Source organism: Dryas octopetala, chromosome 3 (genome assembly GCF_963921425.1).
Source record: "Dryas octopetala chromosome 3, drDryOcto1.1, whole genome shotgun sequence".
NCBI lineage: Eukaryota > Viridiplantae > Streptophyta > Magnoliopsida > Rosales > Rosaceae > Dryas > Dryas octopetala.
In genome coordinates, this window is record NC_141368.1 from 11743812 (window position 1) to 11757517 (window position 13706).

General features: G+C 39.4%; 1 protein-coding gene across 2 annotated transcripts; it reads right to left on the reverse strand.

Moving 5' to 3' along the window:
* Positions 1-1936: 1936 nt before the first annotated feature.
* LOC147290909 (uncharacterized) lies at positions 1937-8524 on the reverse strand. Of its 2 annotated transcripts, XM_086236623.1 has the most exons (4): positions 7170-8524; positions 6288-6561; positions 2709-3310; positions 1937-2638 (listed from the first exon to the last, which is right to left on the reverse strand). In XM_086236623.1, exons 1-4 carry the CDS (start codon positions 7893-7895, stop codon positions 2195-2197), a joined length of 2046 nt encoding a protein of 681 aa, XP_086092749.1. In that variant the 5' UTR covers positions 7896-8524; the 3' UTR covers positions 1937-2194. The 2 variants fall into 2 exon arrangements, with proteins under 2 accessions (XP_086092749.1, XP_086092750.1); XM_086236624.1 differs by lacking the exons at positions 1937-2638; positions 2709-3310 and having other exon boundaries at positions 6096-6561.
* Between the last annotated feature and the right edge of the window lie 5182 nt (positions 8525-13706).

A 13706-nucleotide genomic window follows, 5' to 3' on the forward strand; every position in this document is an offset into this window, starting at 1 on the left:
AAAAAACCTTAAAATATAAACCTAATAAAAATTAATACAATAACAAATTTACAAAATCAAATCCAAAAAAAAAAAAAATAGCAGATTTTTACCTCAAATAAGCCCTTGGAGCAAATCAACCTGCAAGCACAATACATTCAGAAACCAAATGATTAAATTGGAATGAGAAACCCATAATCCATTTAGAAACCATATCATTAAACTGAAATTTGAAAACCAAAACAAACAAGAAAAAGAAGAAAAAAGAAAACCTTTTCTCGCAGGAATAAGGAATGGTTTTCTGAAGTTTGGGTTTTGGGTTTGCGTTTGGATTAAAGGGTTTAGGGTTTGGGTTTATAAGGTCACAGAGTGTGAGAAAGGGGCTTCGGGTGTATAAGATCAGAGAGTGGTGGCGATCGAAATGGCAGAACAAATGAAACCCATAGATAGAGTGAGGTGGACTGTGAGAAAGGCGACGGCTGAGCTGGGTTTGTGGCGACGACGACGGAGGCGACGACGATGGAGGCGACGACGATGGAGGCAACGACGACGGAGGCGACGACGATGGAGGCGACGATGGAGGCGAGACTCGTGGGTGGAGAAGAGGCTGAGTTGGGTGGGTGAGAGCGTTCTGTGTTGATGGTAAACTGAGAGACAGAGTGGGGTGTGAGAGACTTAGAGCGTTCTTTGAATGCTCTGTTAATTTTGTTGAGAGGGCTTTTGGTTTTTTTTTTTTTTTTTTTTATGTTTCTCTACTTGACCCGACTAATTTCTGTCGGCCCATTGAAACCTAAGTCTTCACTACGCGGGAAAAATGCGCGCTATTTTTTTTGTCTAAATAGCTTCATTGTTTTCCCGACAAAACTAAGTTTTTCGCCAAAACTTGTTTTCCCGACAAACTATTTGTCGCCCAAAGTCATTACTTTGTCGGCCCATTTGGCTTAACTATTCTGTCCTTTTTTACCGACAAAATTATTACTTTGTCGTTAGAAACCATTTTGCCCGACAAACCTTGTCTTTGTCGGCTAAACTATTGTCGGGAAAAATAAGTTTTCTTGTAGTGCCAATAGAAGAACTAGAGAAAAGATTAAGCTTACAGTGGATATTACGTACGGTGAACAACACGCCTTGAACATGAAAAAACTGATTGACACGTTTCACTGCTCAAGACGCCATTTCTTTAAAGCGAATTCAATTTCGCGTATTTACGAAGCCATTGGTCTTGATGTAGGCCTGACAGTCTTACATAAACATGAATTATGACGCCGGACAATTTAGAGGCTATCAAGATTCGAATGTTGGATCATCTAAAAACCAACTATTACTAAATAAAAACCCTTGTCCGAGTAGAGCGACCCTAAGAGGTCCCGAGCTCGACAAGTAGAGACCCCAAAGGTCTATAAAAACCCTCGTCCAAGTAGAGCGACCCCAAGAGGTCCCGAGCTCGACAAGTAGAGACCTCAAAGGTATATAAAATTCTTGTCTGAGCAGAGCAATCCCAAGAGATCCCGAGCTTGACAAGTAAAAAACCCCAAAGGTCTATAAAGATCCTTGTCCGAACAGAGCGACCCCAAGAGGTCCTGAGCTTGACAAGTAAAAGACCCCAAAGGTTTATAAAGATCCTTGTCCGAGCAGAGCAACCCCAAGAGGTCCCGAGCGAGACAAGTAAATGACCCCAAAGGTTTATAAAGATCCTTGTTCGAGTAGAGCGACCCCAAGAGGTCCTAAGCTCGACAAGTAAAAGACCCTAAAGGTCTATAAAGATCCTTGTCTGAGGAGAGTGACCCTAAAAGGTCCCAAGCTTGGCAAGTAAAAGACCCCAAAGGTCTACAAAAACTTTTGTCCGAGCAGAGTAACCCAAGAAGTCTCGAGCCCGACAAGTAAAAACCTAGAGGTCTCAAGTTCAACACAGAGACTAAGAATCAAACGATTATTGACCGAGCCGAGACAAAATAACTTGGCAGAAAAGTTAAGTTTAACATTAAAGATAAAAAGACGTTGTCCACAAAAGCACCAAACATTGTTCACAAAATTACCAAACCCGAGCCACGTCTCAGCTCGAGGAAAAATAAAAAAAATAAACATAAAGAAAGAACTAATGGTTCTTGTCTTGAGCTTCATCCTGAGGAGAACTGAATGCCTGAGCCAGCCCAGAAGGCTGAACAGATTCAGAGATAACCGGAAGCTCGCCCTCGGTAGTGACTGGCGCCTGAACCTAATCTTCAATATTGTCTTCCTCTTCATCAGACCCTTCAGCCACGAAGTCGAGGTTCCATTCCGGGTGCTTGGTTTGGATTTTGTCGATCAAGTTCCAGAACCCATCATGCCTAGCTTTCGTTGCAGCCTGAACGCCGACCTCGCGCTCCTCCAGCACCCTCTTTTCGGCTTCCAAGACATCATTTTGCAAGTCTCGATTTAGTTTTTCCAGCGCAGCCACCCTCTTGTCAGATGCCTCTAGATTTTTAGCCAGAAGAGCCCTCTCAGCTCCCAGGGTGTTCAGCTGAACTTGCAATTCGGTCGCCCTCTTGTGCTCCTCCTCCCTCATTTGCTTCTCCTCAGCCAAAGCAGCATCCGAGGCTTCGTGCTTGTCCTTATAACTCTTCAATTGCTTCGCAGCTTTCACAGCCTCCCTTGCCACCTCAAATTGCTGCAAGGCGAGCTAGAAAGAGAAAGCAAAGTCAGAACAGAAAAAAGAAAAAGAAAAAAAGAGAAGTCTTTTAGGTTCTTACTTTCATAATCTGCTTGGAATTCTGCACAGCCATTTCGTCGAAGTCAGGATGCCCGGCTGGGGCCCACATCTTCTTAATAAAGCTCGGGGTCAAGACATTGACACAACCCCGAACAAAGCCAGAGAGATGAGCTCCCACCGTCATAGAGTCACCACCATCCGAGCCGACCTGAGGTTCTTGCCTTGTTCTCTTGTTCCTCTCTGTCTTAACTTTTGGAGCTTTCCTTTTTTCTTGATCCACAGGTTGGACAGGTGGACTGGTCTGAATCGTTGGCACGGGTGGTTGAACTGAGGAAGGCGAGCTCGACGTGTTTTCAGGCGGGTCAGATTGGCTATAAGAAGACACTCCTCTGGTCGGTTTTCTCCCCTTTCCTTTGTCCACCTTTTTGGCTATCTTAGCCGAACATTCAGGGTCATTGCGATTTAGCACCATTTCTCTGGCTTGACGCAAATTTCTCTTCGGAGAAGGAAAGTTGACCCCACTCGTCCCGATCTGCTCGTCACTTAAAAGAAATACGGCAGACCTCTCATTGGGAGGGAGATCTCTAACTTTCTTGAGCTCGGCTTTTTGAGGTTTGACAAGCCTGCACTTTTTCCAGATATCTGCAAGACAAATAAAACGGGTTAAACACCGATCCGAGCTAAAACAAACAAAAACAAAAACTTGGAAGAATAAAAAAAAAATAAACAAATTGGAGATTGGACAGATCCTAACTACCCTACCTGCTCTCCTAAAACACCGGCGACCCGAGCAACGGGATGCCTCTTTGGGTCAAATTCTCAATCCCCAGAAGCAAAGAAATATTGTTTTTTCCAAGTCTTCTGGGAAGTTGGATTCCTAGTAATTAACTGAGCTCCAAAGGCTTGAAAATTATAAAATCTGAGCTTGTTTGCCTCATTTGTCCTTAATCTGAAGCAATGAAAGAGGAGTCTGCTACTCGGCTTGTATTTGTTCACTCTTTTTCAGAGAATGTGCATGGCCAAAATATCCCTCAGCCAATATTGCAAAAAAGGATGTAGTGGTAACCTGACCCCGTATTCAACATTTCTAGGTACAAAGTCACCCATCCGCTTAGGGGTCGGCTCGGCCTTTCATTTGGGCCCGGCAACAGCATCAGAACCGAGCTCGGGATTTTGAACCTATCTCTAGGTCTTCTAATTCCAACTCCAACATTTGGTTAGGGATAAAGTCCGCTTTCCAAGACCGATCTTCATAATATTCAGGGTTGGTAGTGGGAGATCGGGTCGAGCTCGAAGCTTCTTGACCCCGATCATGATCGCCTGATTGGGCGATAATGATAAGTCCATAACTAGTGCTAGGCTCATCATGATCCTCATGTTCAGACTCATCTCTTTCGCTCTGAGCTCCCTCTTTAGCAGCATTCAACTGCTCGGAATCCGAGCTTACTTCAAATAATGAGATGGCACTAAGTATCTCCACCTCTGATTCAGGGGAACCTCTAACCTTCCCCGGACGCCTATCTACCGAGTCGAGCTCGTCTACTCACTGAACCAGCTCATCAAAATCAAGTTCAATAGATGGAGTCCTAGATGACTCTGTCTCACTATCCCCATCAAATGCATTACTCGGCTTAAGCTCGCCCTCAGAATCAGACATGTTTTGCCCATAAACAAAGTTCTAAAGAGAAATTCACTCGTTTTAGATCAAAAAGTGTACCAACTCAAGAAAAACCAAGAACACACACACTGGTATCCAGAAAAATTGAAATTCGAAGCAAAAAAGTGAGGAATCACTTACAGTTATCCCCGGTCACTCATTCTCTCTTCTCCAGTCGTCGAAAATGCCACAGACCACCATAATGATTGCTGGAACTAATTTCATAGCGAATCGGGGATAAGAGTATCGAAGAACTTAGGAAGTTTCTATGAGTTTGAAAGCTTGAAAAATTAGAGAGGAGCATAAATGGGAAGTAAAACCAAATGGAGGATCTTTTATACTTCCATGGGAATCTCAATCACTGCCGTTCATTTTGGCACTTCGTGTCTAAGAGGCACCATTAATGCACATGATGTCACCACACATCCTGAAGCGTCTTAACCTTTCTTATCGTGACACATGACCGGTTAGGTAGGAAGGACATATGGTGATTGAGGGTGGGTTTAGATAAGCTAATGTTGCCGCTTGAAATTCAACTCCTAATCCAAATGTTACAAGCTCGGATCAAAAGTTGGGGGACTTCTGTTTGTGGGAAAATCCCCCTTTATTCTCCCAATTAATATGATCCATACACGTGGAATGATTAACTCGTCAAGCAAGCTAATCCGATCAGCTCGGTGTCATCCTTGTCCAAGCCAAATTCAACGTCCCGGTCAGCCAGATCTCAACATAGGGTCTGAGCCGAACTCAAATAATAAAAATAGGCACATCCTAGATATGGTCAGCTCGGCTCAGACCATAAATATCATTTACGGAAAAGCCCAGTTCGGATGGAATAATGCCATGTCCACTAGGCACGAATATCAAGGGCTGGGCCAACTACACCTAAAGTAATCTTGGCAGTTTCTCAATTATTTCTGATACAGTAGTGTTAGATATCCCACATTTTTATACCACAATTTCATACCACCTTATGTGGCAACTTACATGACATTCATATATTGGACACTAAAAATTAAAAATAAAAACCCAAAAAGAAAAAGAAAAACTATGTTCAATAAAGTAATGACACATGAAATGGTATAAAAATGTGGTATAAGAATGTGGTAAGTATAACATTATTCTTTCTGATATGGAGTGACCACAATCCCATATTTCCTGAATTATGTGTCATTTAGTTAATGATTACATGTCTGATCATTATGACGGACCCCATCATAATGACTATAAAAAGCACTACCTTCCTAATATGGAGGGGGGATTGACATAAGAGAAGAGCTTCTTATGAGCTGAGAACTCGATGTTAATTCTGAACATATGTATTCTCAAAAACATTAATACATGGACTATGGATGTACCCCAAATTGGGTGAACCACCTAAAATATCTTGTTTCTTTTCCTCCTCTTTTCTACCCCATTTTCCACTATCATTATCTACACTTCATTTTAAATTTGTGTGACAGAAATTTGCACAAACATAAGGTAAGCTGGGATAGCAAAGGCAACAATCTTAAAACCTCTCCCTGCTAAAGATAGTGTTCCTTGCTATAATTTTATTGTCGACATGTCAAACTGATTTTTGTTTGACCTCCTACATATTGTAGCATACTGTAGGCAACCCCGAATATTTATTCAGATTATTTAAGACTTTGATCCTCCAATTCATTGCATAATACCACACAAATCAAGGATTCTCACCATTTCATTGCAGCAATGTGATCAAAAACCATGTTTAGTAGAATTAAGGATTTGTATGAGGTATTTCTTTCCTTAGGAATCTTCAATGGAGTTCTTTCCTTATTACAGTTACTTTTTGATTGACAAAATCACTACAAAAGAATACAGGGGCAAATTTTCAGCACACATCCCCCTGACAGGATAACAATACTAATGAATTGAAGTTTTACATTAATAACAAAGATTCAAGTACAGATTCTTGAAGAAATGTATTTTTTTATGTACCTTTTTCAGCAGATTGAGCCCACTTTGTGGTTGACCATGCCAATGCATCCATAGGGTCGATGCATTTCTTAAGAAGAGGATCATCCCGAGGAAGAAGATTGCGCATATCATCAGAGGCAAGAATTACAGAGTTCACAGCCCTCACTAGAATAACCTGGAGTGCAATCCTCAAAAGATTCTGTGCCCCCTCTATGTCCTTTCTGTTTAAGGCTTCAATAGCAGGGATTACAGTATGTTCCATGGTTGCTTTATCTGGCAGCACAACCTCAAATCCCTACATTTTTTATGAGAAAAATGAGTTAGATTCGCCAGTCACAAGAAAGTGCTAAAATGAATATCATAATCTGATGTAGCAGTCAAAAATGTTACAAGTTTAATCATCCTCAGTTATAAACCATCTTTCAAGAGTTTAGTACACAAGGAATTCATATTTAGCATGCAGAAGAATGCTGTTTATTCAGTACTTGTTTGTTTTAGCCTTTTAGAGACAGAATTTAAATGTTTTCATTTAAACAGTTCATGTATAAATACAATTTCGCTGTTTTCATTTCCATCAAAATTTTCATCCAAATGACACTTCTTATAAACCTAAATTGCCAATGTTAATAGAATGTGTGTGTGTGTGTGTGTATGAGATTTAAATGCTCTTAAAATCCTCAGAAGCACATCTCTTTGTGATGTTACACCAATACCTGGGAATGGGATATCCAATGCCCTCTAAACTAAAATTTACTCATCATGTTGAGATTTTCTTCTGCAGCATTATAATTCAACATATTTCTACATAAAACATCTATTAGAAACAGATTACCATTTCTAGACCATGCCCCAACCTTACAAGACTAATCAGACAATCGGAAACAAAATCTACATAATAATTACCTCACTCTGCAGTTTCTCCTGATAGAATCCTGCTGTCAAAGTTTCATTGGTTGCAAGCACTCCAATCTGCAAAGGACTCCCAGCTTCAAGTGGCTTCAACTTTGCTTCCTTGAGCTCCTTGGCAACACACTCACCCATATGGAGGAAGGGAACAGAACATCCCTCAGAAATTTCATCATGCCAACAATGTGCAATATGACAAGGCATTACTATGCAACGAGCTCCCGAATTCTCAAGATAAATCCTCTTACTCCTCAGATTCTCCACAATTGGAGTAGGATCCAATTTTGTACTTTCAATTTTACTGCTAGGGGAGGGAATAGAACTTCTCTCAACCAATAGAAGCTCCTTACTTAACACAGGATCAGAGCAAAGAACAAAAGGAGGGCAACTTCCTCCATCTTTTGAACTCCACTGAACTAGTTTTCTCAAAAAGTTTAGAGTAGAAACCAAAGATACCCCTCCAATTATACCAACTGTATTTGCTAGACCCAGAAGAGAATTACTGGAATCATTGTTTGTTGAAGCTGTAGTTGGACCAGAACCCTTCTTATACTCCAGAAACTTCCCACTTTCATCTTTGTGTGAAAGAACTGAGGATGGAGTTATAGCTAGACCCGGATTTAACCTTGGCTTATAGAGGGTTCTATGTGTATTTACAAAGCCCAATTTATGGAAAGGATAGTAGAAAGTGTGCAAAGAAGTTGTCATGCTCCCATCAAACATTTAGTCTACACCAGAACCACTACTAAAAGCTTGTAGTTCTGTATAAATTTCTCAAGTTTGAAGCCCATGAACCACAAACTACATTTGAACTTTACATGAAAGCTCCACACAATGAAATACATGGATTTTCACAGTAGATACCTCTCAAAGTCATGCTCAGAAATCTTCTAATCACAGCCGCGAAAAAGAAAAACTCATCTGGTTTTTGAAGCATGCAATCCAAGAACAAAAACCCACCTCCAAAATGCAACCCTTTAACTGGAGATTACTCTCAAAGAAACTACCAGGTCTAGCTAGGCAAATCCATGGACTCTCCCTCTCTATTTGTTAAAAATGATCAAGCAAAACCCAACTCTAAAACCCCAATCTCTGTATTTCTCTATGAGAGGATAACTACAAAGAAGAAGAAGGAGTCCACTAAGATCAAAATCTATATGAAAAAGTTGGACAAGTAAGGCAAGTGAGTACAGCATACAAATTTCCAAGATTTGAGGATTTTTGCATCACTATTCACTAGACGGTCCTATTTTATGGCCCCTGCAGGGACATAATTCAGCAATGGATCAGTGTTCAAGGAAGTGGCAGAAATCTTTGTGTTGACATTAGATCATGTGATTCATCATGTTCCAGCAGACCAACAGGGCAGCACTAAAAACCAACAATGGAGGCCACTGATATTATGACAATAATTGTGTGTTTAAAACAAAATAATATTAACTACACGTGTCTTTTTTACCTGTGTATGGTTTGCAACTTGCTCTTGGGGGTCCCCTTTAATGATTGATCTCTTGTCTGTCTTTGAGTTTGTAAGGATTTTATTTACGAAAAATGAGGGTATATGAAAAAATAATGTATAATTATTTAGGGCTCACCAAATAGCCCAAGGCCCGAAGCCCACCCGAAGCCCGCCCAGCCCGTTGGGCCCGAAGCCCGATGTGGCCCGACATTTGGGCCGGGCCGGCCCGGCCCGAAAATTTTTTGGGTTGGGCTTGGGCCATCCCCTTGAAGCCCACGGCCCGCCCAAAGCCCGGCCCGCTTAGGCCCGCTCAAAGCCCGCCCAAAGCCCGGCCCGAAGCCCAAAGCCCAAAGCCCAAAGCCCGAAGCCCAAAGCCCAGAGCCCGTTTAATATCTTCAATAAAAAAAAATATAGGATTTTGGCTATGTTCTAAATCGAACTTGAGACCTCATAGAACAAATTTCAACTCTCAACCAACTGAGCTAACTAGTTTATTTGTCTAATTGGTGAATCATAACATATTTAATAGGTTTTTTGTTTGTTTATTTTAATAAATTATTAATATGTTTATTAAGTTATTATATAATTCTATAATGTTAGTAAATACTAAATAGTAAATTAGTAATAGTGTAAACTATACTATGTAAGTATGTAATACCATAAATAATAAACTTTTAAAATTATATACAACATTACAAATTTACAACTATAATAAAACATAAATGTATATGTGCATATACAATTTTTATAATACAACTATAAAGTCTATAATTGAAGTTATTAAACCATGATGGCATGATTGTTCATTAATTTAACAATTTGAACCGTTCATTTTATATGTTGATAGTCAAATATCATCCTTACAAAAAATCAGTCGAATCGGAATTCATTTACTCGTTCGATTATCATTAAAAAAATCATGATCGTTAATTAATTCGACCATCATTACGTCATTTTTACATCTCTGATTGAGCTAATTTTTTGCAAGGATTATCTTTGAGTGGGGAACTAAAACTTGAACGGTTCGGATCGTTGAAAACACGATCGATATATGAACTTCTACATATAAATACACTTGAAGAGTTGAAGAGTATAATCATAATAACTTTCTCGTTGAAACCTTATTGTTTTCATAATTGTGAAGACCACAACGTGATTTCAACAATCTGAACCGTTCATTTTCTATATTCATAGTCAAAGATCATCCTTACAAAAAATCAGCAAAATCGGAATTCATCTACCCATTCGATTATCATTAGAAAAACAACGATCGTTCATTAATTCGACCACCGTTACGTCACTTTTACATCTCCGATCGAGCTAATTTTTTGCATGAATTATTTTTGAGTGAGAAATTAAAATTTGAACGGTTCGGATCGTTGAAAACACGATCGATATATGAGCTTCTACATATAAATACACTTGAAGAGTTGAAGAGTATAATTCTAATAACTTTCTCGTTGAAACCTTATTGTTTTCATAATTGTGAAGACCACAACGTGATTTCAACAATCTGAACCGTTCATTTTCTATATTCATAGTCAAAGATCATCCTTACAAAAAATCAGCAAAATCGGAATTCATCTACCCATTCGATTATCATTAGAAAAACAACGATCGTTCATTAATTCGACCACCGTTACGTCATTTTTACATCTCCGATCGAGCTAATTTTTTGCATGAATTATTTTTTAGTGAGAAATTAAAATTTGAACGGTTCAGATCGTTAAAAACACAATTGCATCATTTGTTTATAAAACATATGTAATAAAATATATAATAAAGCATATATTACACATGTAATAAAATTAAAAAATCCAAACCCCATCCAAACCCCATCCAAACCCCATCCAAACCCTGAAACCCCATCCAAACGGACCAAACCCCATCCAAACCCCTAAGCCCAAACCCCAAAATACCCTAAACTAATAAAATATTAAACCCTAAAGATAAGTCATGAGTATATAAAGCTAAGTCTCACACTTTGTAACCCTAACTCTCTATGTTCTAACCATTCGCCGCCTCCTTCAACAGTTCAACTTCAACTTCAACATCACCGAGGCTCTCAAACTTCTCACTTCTCAAACCTTCTCGGCCTCTCCATCATCACCATCATCACACTTTCACTGTAACCCTTTCACTGTAACCCACTAACCCTCTCGGCCTCTCCATCATCACCATCATCACACTTTCAGTTTCACTGTAACCCTTTCGGCCTTTCACTGTAACCCTCTCACACTTTCACTGTAACCCTAAGTATTAACCCCAAACACCTCGCGCTCATTTTTATGTCGCCGCCTCCTTCAACAGTTCAACATCAGTGATCACCGAGGCTCTCAAACTTCTCACTTCTCAAACCCTCTCGGCCTCTCCATCATCACCATCATCACACTTTCACTGTAACCCTTTCGGCCTTTCACTGTAACCCTCTCACACTTTCACTGTAACCCTAAGTATTAACCCCAAACACCTCGCGCTCATTTTTATGTCGCCGCCTCCTTCAACAGTTCAACATCAGTGATCACCGAGGCTCTCAAACTTCTCACTTCTCAAACCCTCTCGGCCTCTCCATCATCACCATCATCACTCTCTCAGACTCGCAGACCCTCTCCATCATCACCATCATCACCGATTCACCATCTCGCCACCCCCAACTCCGATCGAACCCAGGCTACCCAGCAACCCACCAAACTCCGATCGATCGGACTCGATCCGATCAATTAATGATCAGATCGAGATCTGAACTGCGATCGGATAGTTGATAGCACTATCGCTCAGACAGTCCGAGCACCACCGCAACGCCACCTTCGCACCAGCGACTCCGCCGCAAGCTCCCTGCCAGTTTGCCTCCCTTTGCGTGTAACTGTGTAAGTGTAAGTCATTTTCCTTTTGTGATTTCAGTGTAAGTCATTTTCCTTTTGTGATTTCAGTTAAGTCCGATCAAAAAATTCATCACTGTTTCACTAATTCTGTTTTTTTTTGTTGTGTGTAGGAGTTGGCCTGTGTAGCTTGTGGTGAAGCTGTCCTGTGTAGGAGTTGGCCTCTTGTGTTGGTGCTGGTGCTGCTGCTGTGTGAGTGGCAAATGGCAATTTGCTGAATTTCAGTTTATTTGCAGTTTGCTGGTATTTTTTTATGATAAGATCTGGTGTTTATGATAAGATCTGGTGTTTATTTGCAGTTTGCTGGTATTTTTTTTTGCTGGTAGTGTTATTTGCAGTTTGCTGGTAATTTTTTGCTGGTAGTGTTATTTGCTGGTATTTTTTTGCTGGTAGTGTTATTTGCTGGTTATTTGTTGGTAGTTTTTTTAGGATGTCTACTCACCCAGAGTCTAGTGTAATTGGAATCCATGAATCCATTGGTTCCCCCCCATCCACACCCCAATCTAATTCTATTCCTAAATCCAGTAGAAGTGAAGTGTGGAACTGGTTTGAAAAAGTTGTTGAAATTGAAAATGGTAAATCTGTTACAAAAGCAAAATGTGCAATATGTGGAAAAAAATTAGATGGCAGTTCTTCAAATGGTACTACTCATTTAGCTCGTCATTATAGGAAACATCTTGAAAGCCAAAATGTTAATATTGGTAATCAAATGCTTTTACAATCAAATGCTGCTGGTAATTTGTCAAATTTTGTTTATAAAGAGGAAAATGCTCGAAAAGAAGTTGTTGATTTTATAGTTAGGGCAGAATTACCTTTTACTTTCGTGGAAAAACATGATTTTAAAGGAATGATTCAAAGAGGCTTTACTCCACAATATAAAGGAATTTCTGCCACAACTTGTAAAAGGGATGTTATGAAACTGTTTGTTGAAGGAAAATCTCAATTGCTGTCTTATTTTGAAAAATATGAAGGCAAAATTTGTTTGACTTCTGATGTTTGGTCTTCTAGACAAAAAATTGGTTTTATGTCATTAACTGCTCACTTCATTGATGCTGACTGGAATTTAAATAAAAGGATTATTTGTTTTAAAATGATTGAGTATCCACACAGTGGACAGTCACTTGCAACTCATATACATGAGGAACTCAACTCTTGGCGTATCCACAATAAAATTTTTTCAATTACACTAGATAATGCTTCAAATAATGATGTTGTTGCTGATTTGCTGCCTTTATATCTTATGATTGATGATGTGCCTAGACAAATGTTTCATGTGCGTTGTTGTGCTCATGTTATGAACCTGATTGTGCAAGATGGTTTGGCTATTTTAGGTCCTTCTATTGATAAAATTGTTGCAATTGTGCGTAGTTTGAATTCTTCAAATAAGAGACATGAAATTTGGAAAAAATGTTGTGTTGATGTTCGTTTGGATAAGAGAAACATAGACAATGATGTTCCTCATAGGTGGAATTCCACATATGCATTGTTAGAAGTAGCCATTCAATATAAAGCTGCCTTGCATAGATATGTTCAGACAATAAATCAATCAACTAGAAGTTCTACTTTACCGATTCCATCTGAACATGATTGGCTTGTTGCTCAATTTGTTTGTGGTTTTTTAAAGACTTTTGATTCTTCAACAAAAATATTATGTGGTGTGTATTATCCTACTTCTAGTCGTGTGCTGACTTGTTTGATTGATATTCATTGTGCATTTCAATCATATTCTCATATTAATGCATTTGAAACTGCTATGGTTGCTATGAAAAGTAAATTTGATAAATATTGGGCAACTTTTCCTAAATTGTTTTGTTTTGCTACTGTTATGGATCCTAGGTTCAAAATTTGGGCAATTAGTGAGTGGTTAAATGTTATTGGTTGTGAGGAAGATGACATAAAGGTAAAGGTAGATGAAATTAAGTCTTCTCTGTTTAAATTGTATGACCATTACAAGTCTAATGTGCCTGCTGCATCATCACGAAACTCTACTGAAACCACAACTAATCCTCAAAGTACTGTTTCTGGTAGTACTAGTTCTTCCCCAATTTCTATTCCTAACTTTCAAAACAGTGCTATGAGAGCCTTGAAAATGGCAAAGGTGCAATCCTCTGTTTGTTCTACTTCTGATTTGCAATACTATCTTGATGCACCAGTTTTAGATGATGTTGATGAAACTACATTTTCTGTTTTGGGATG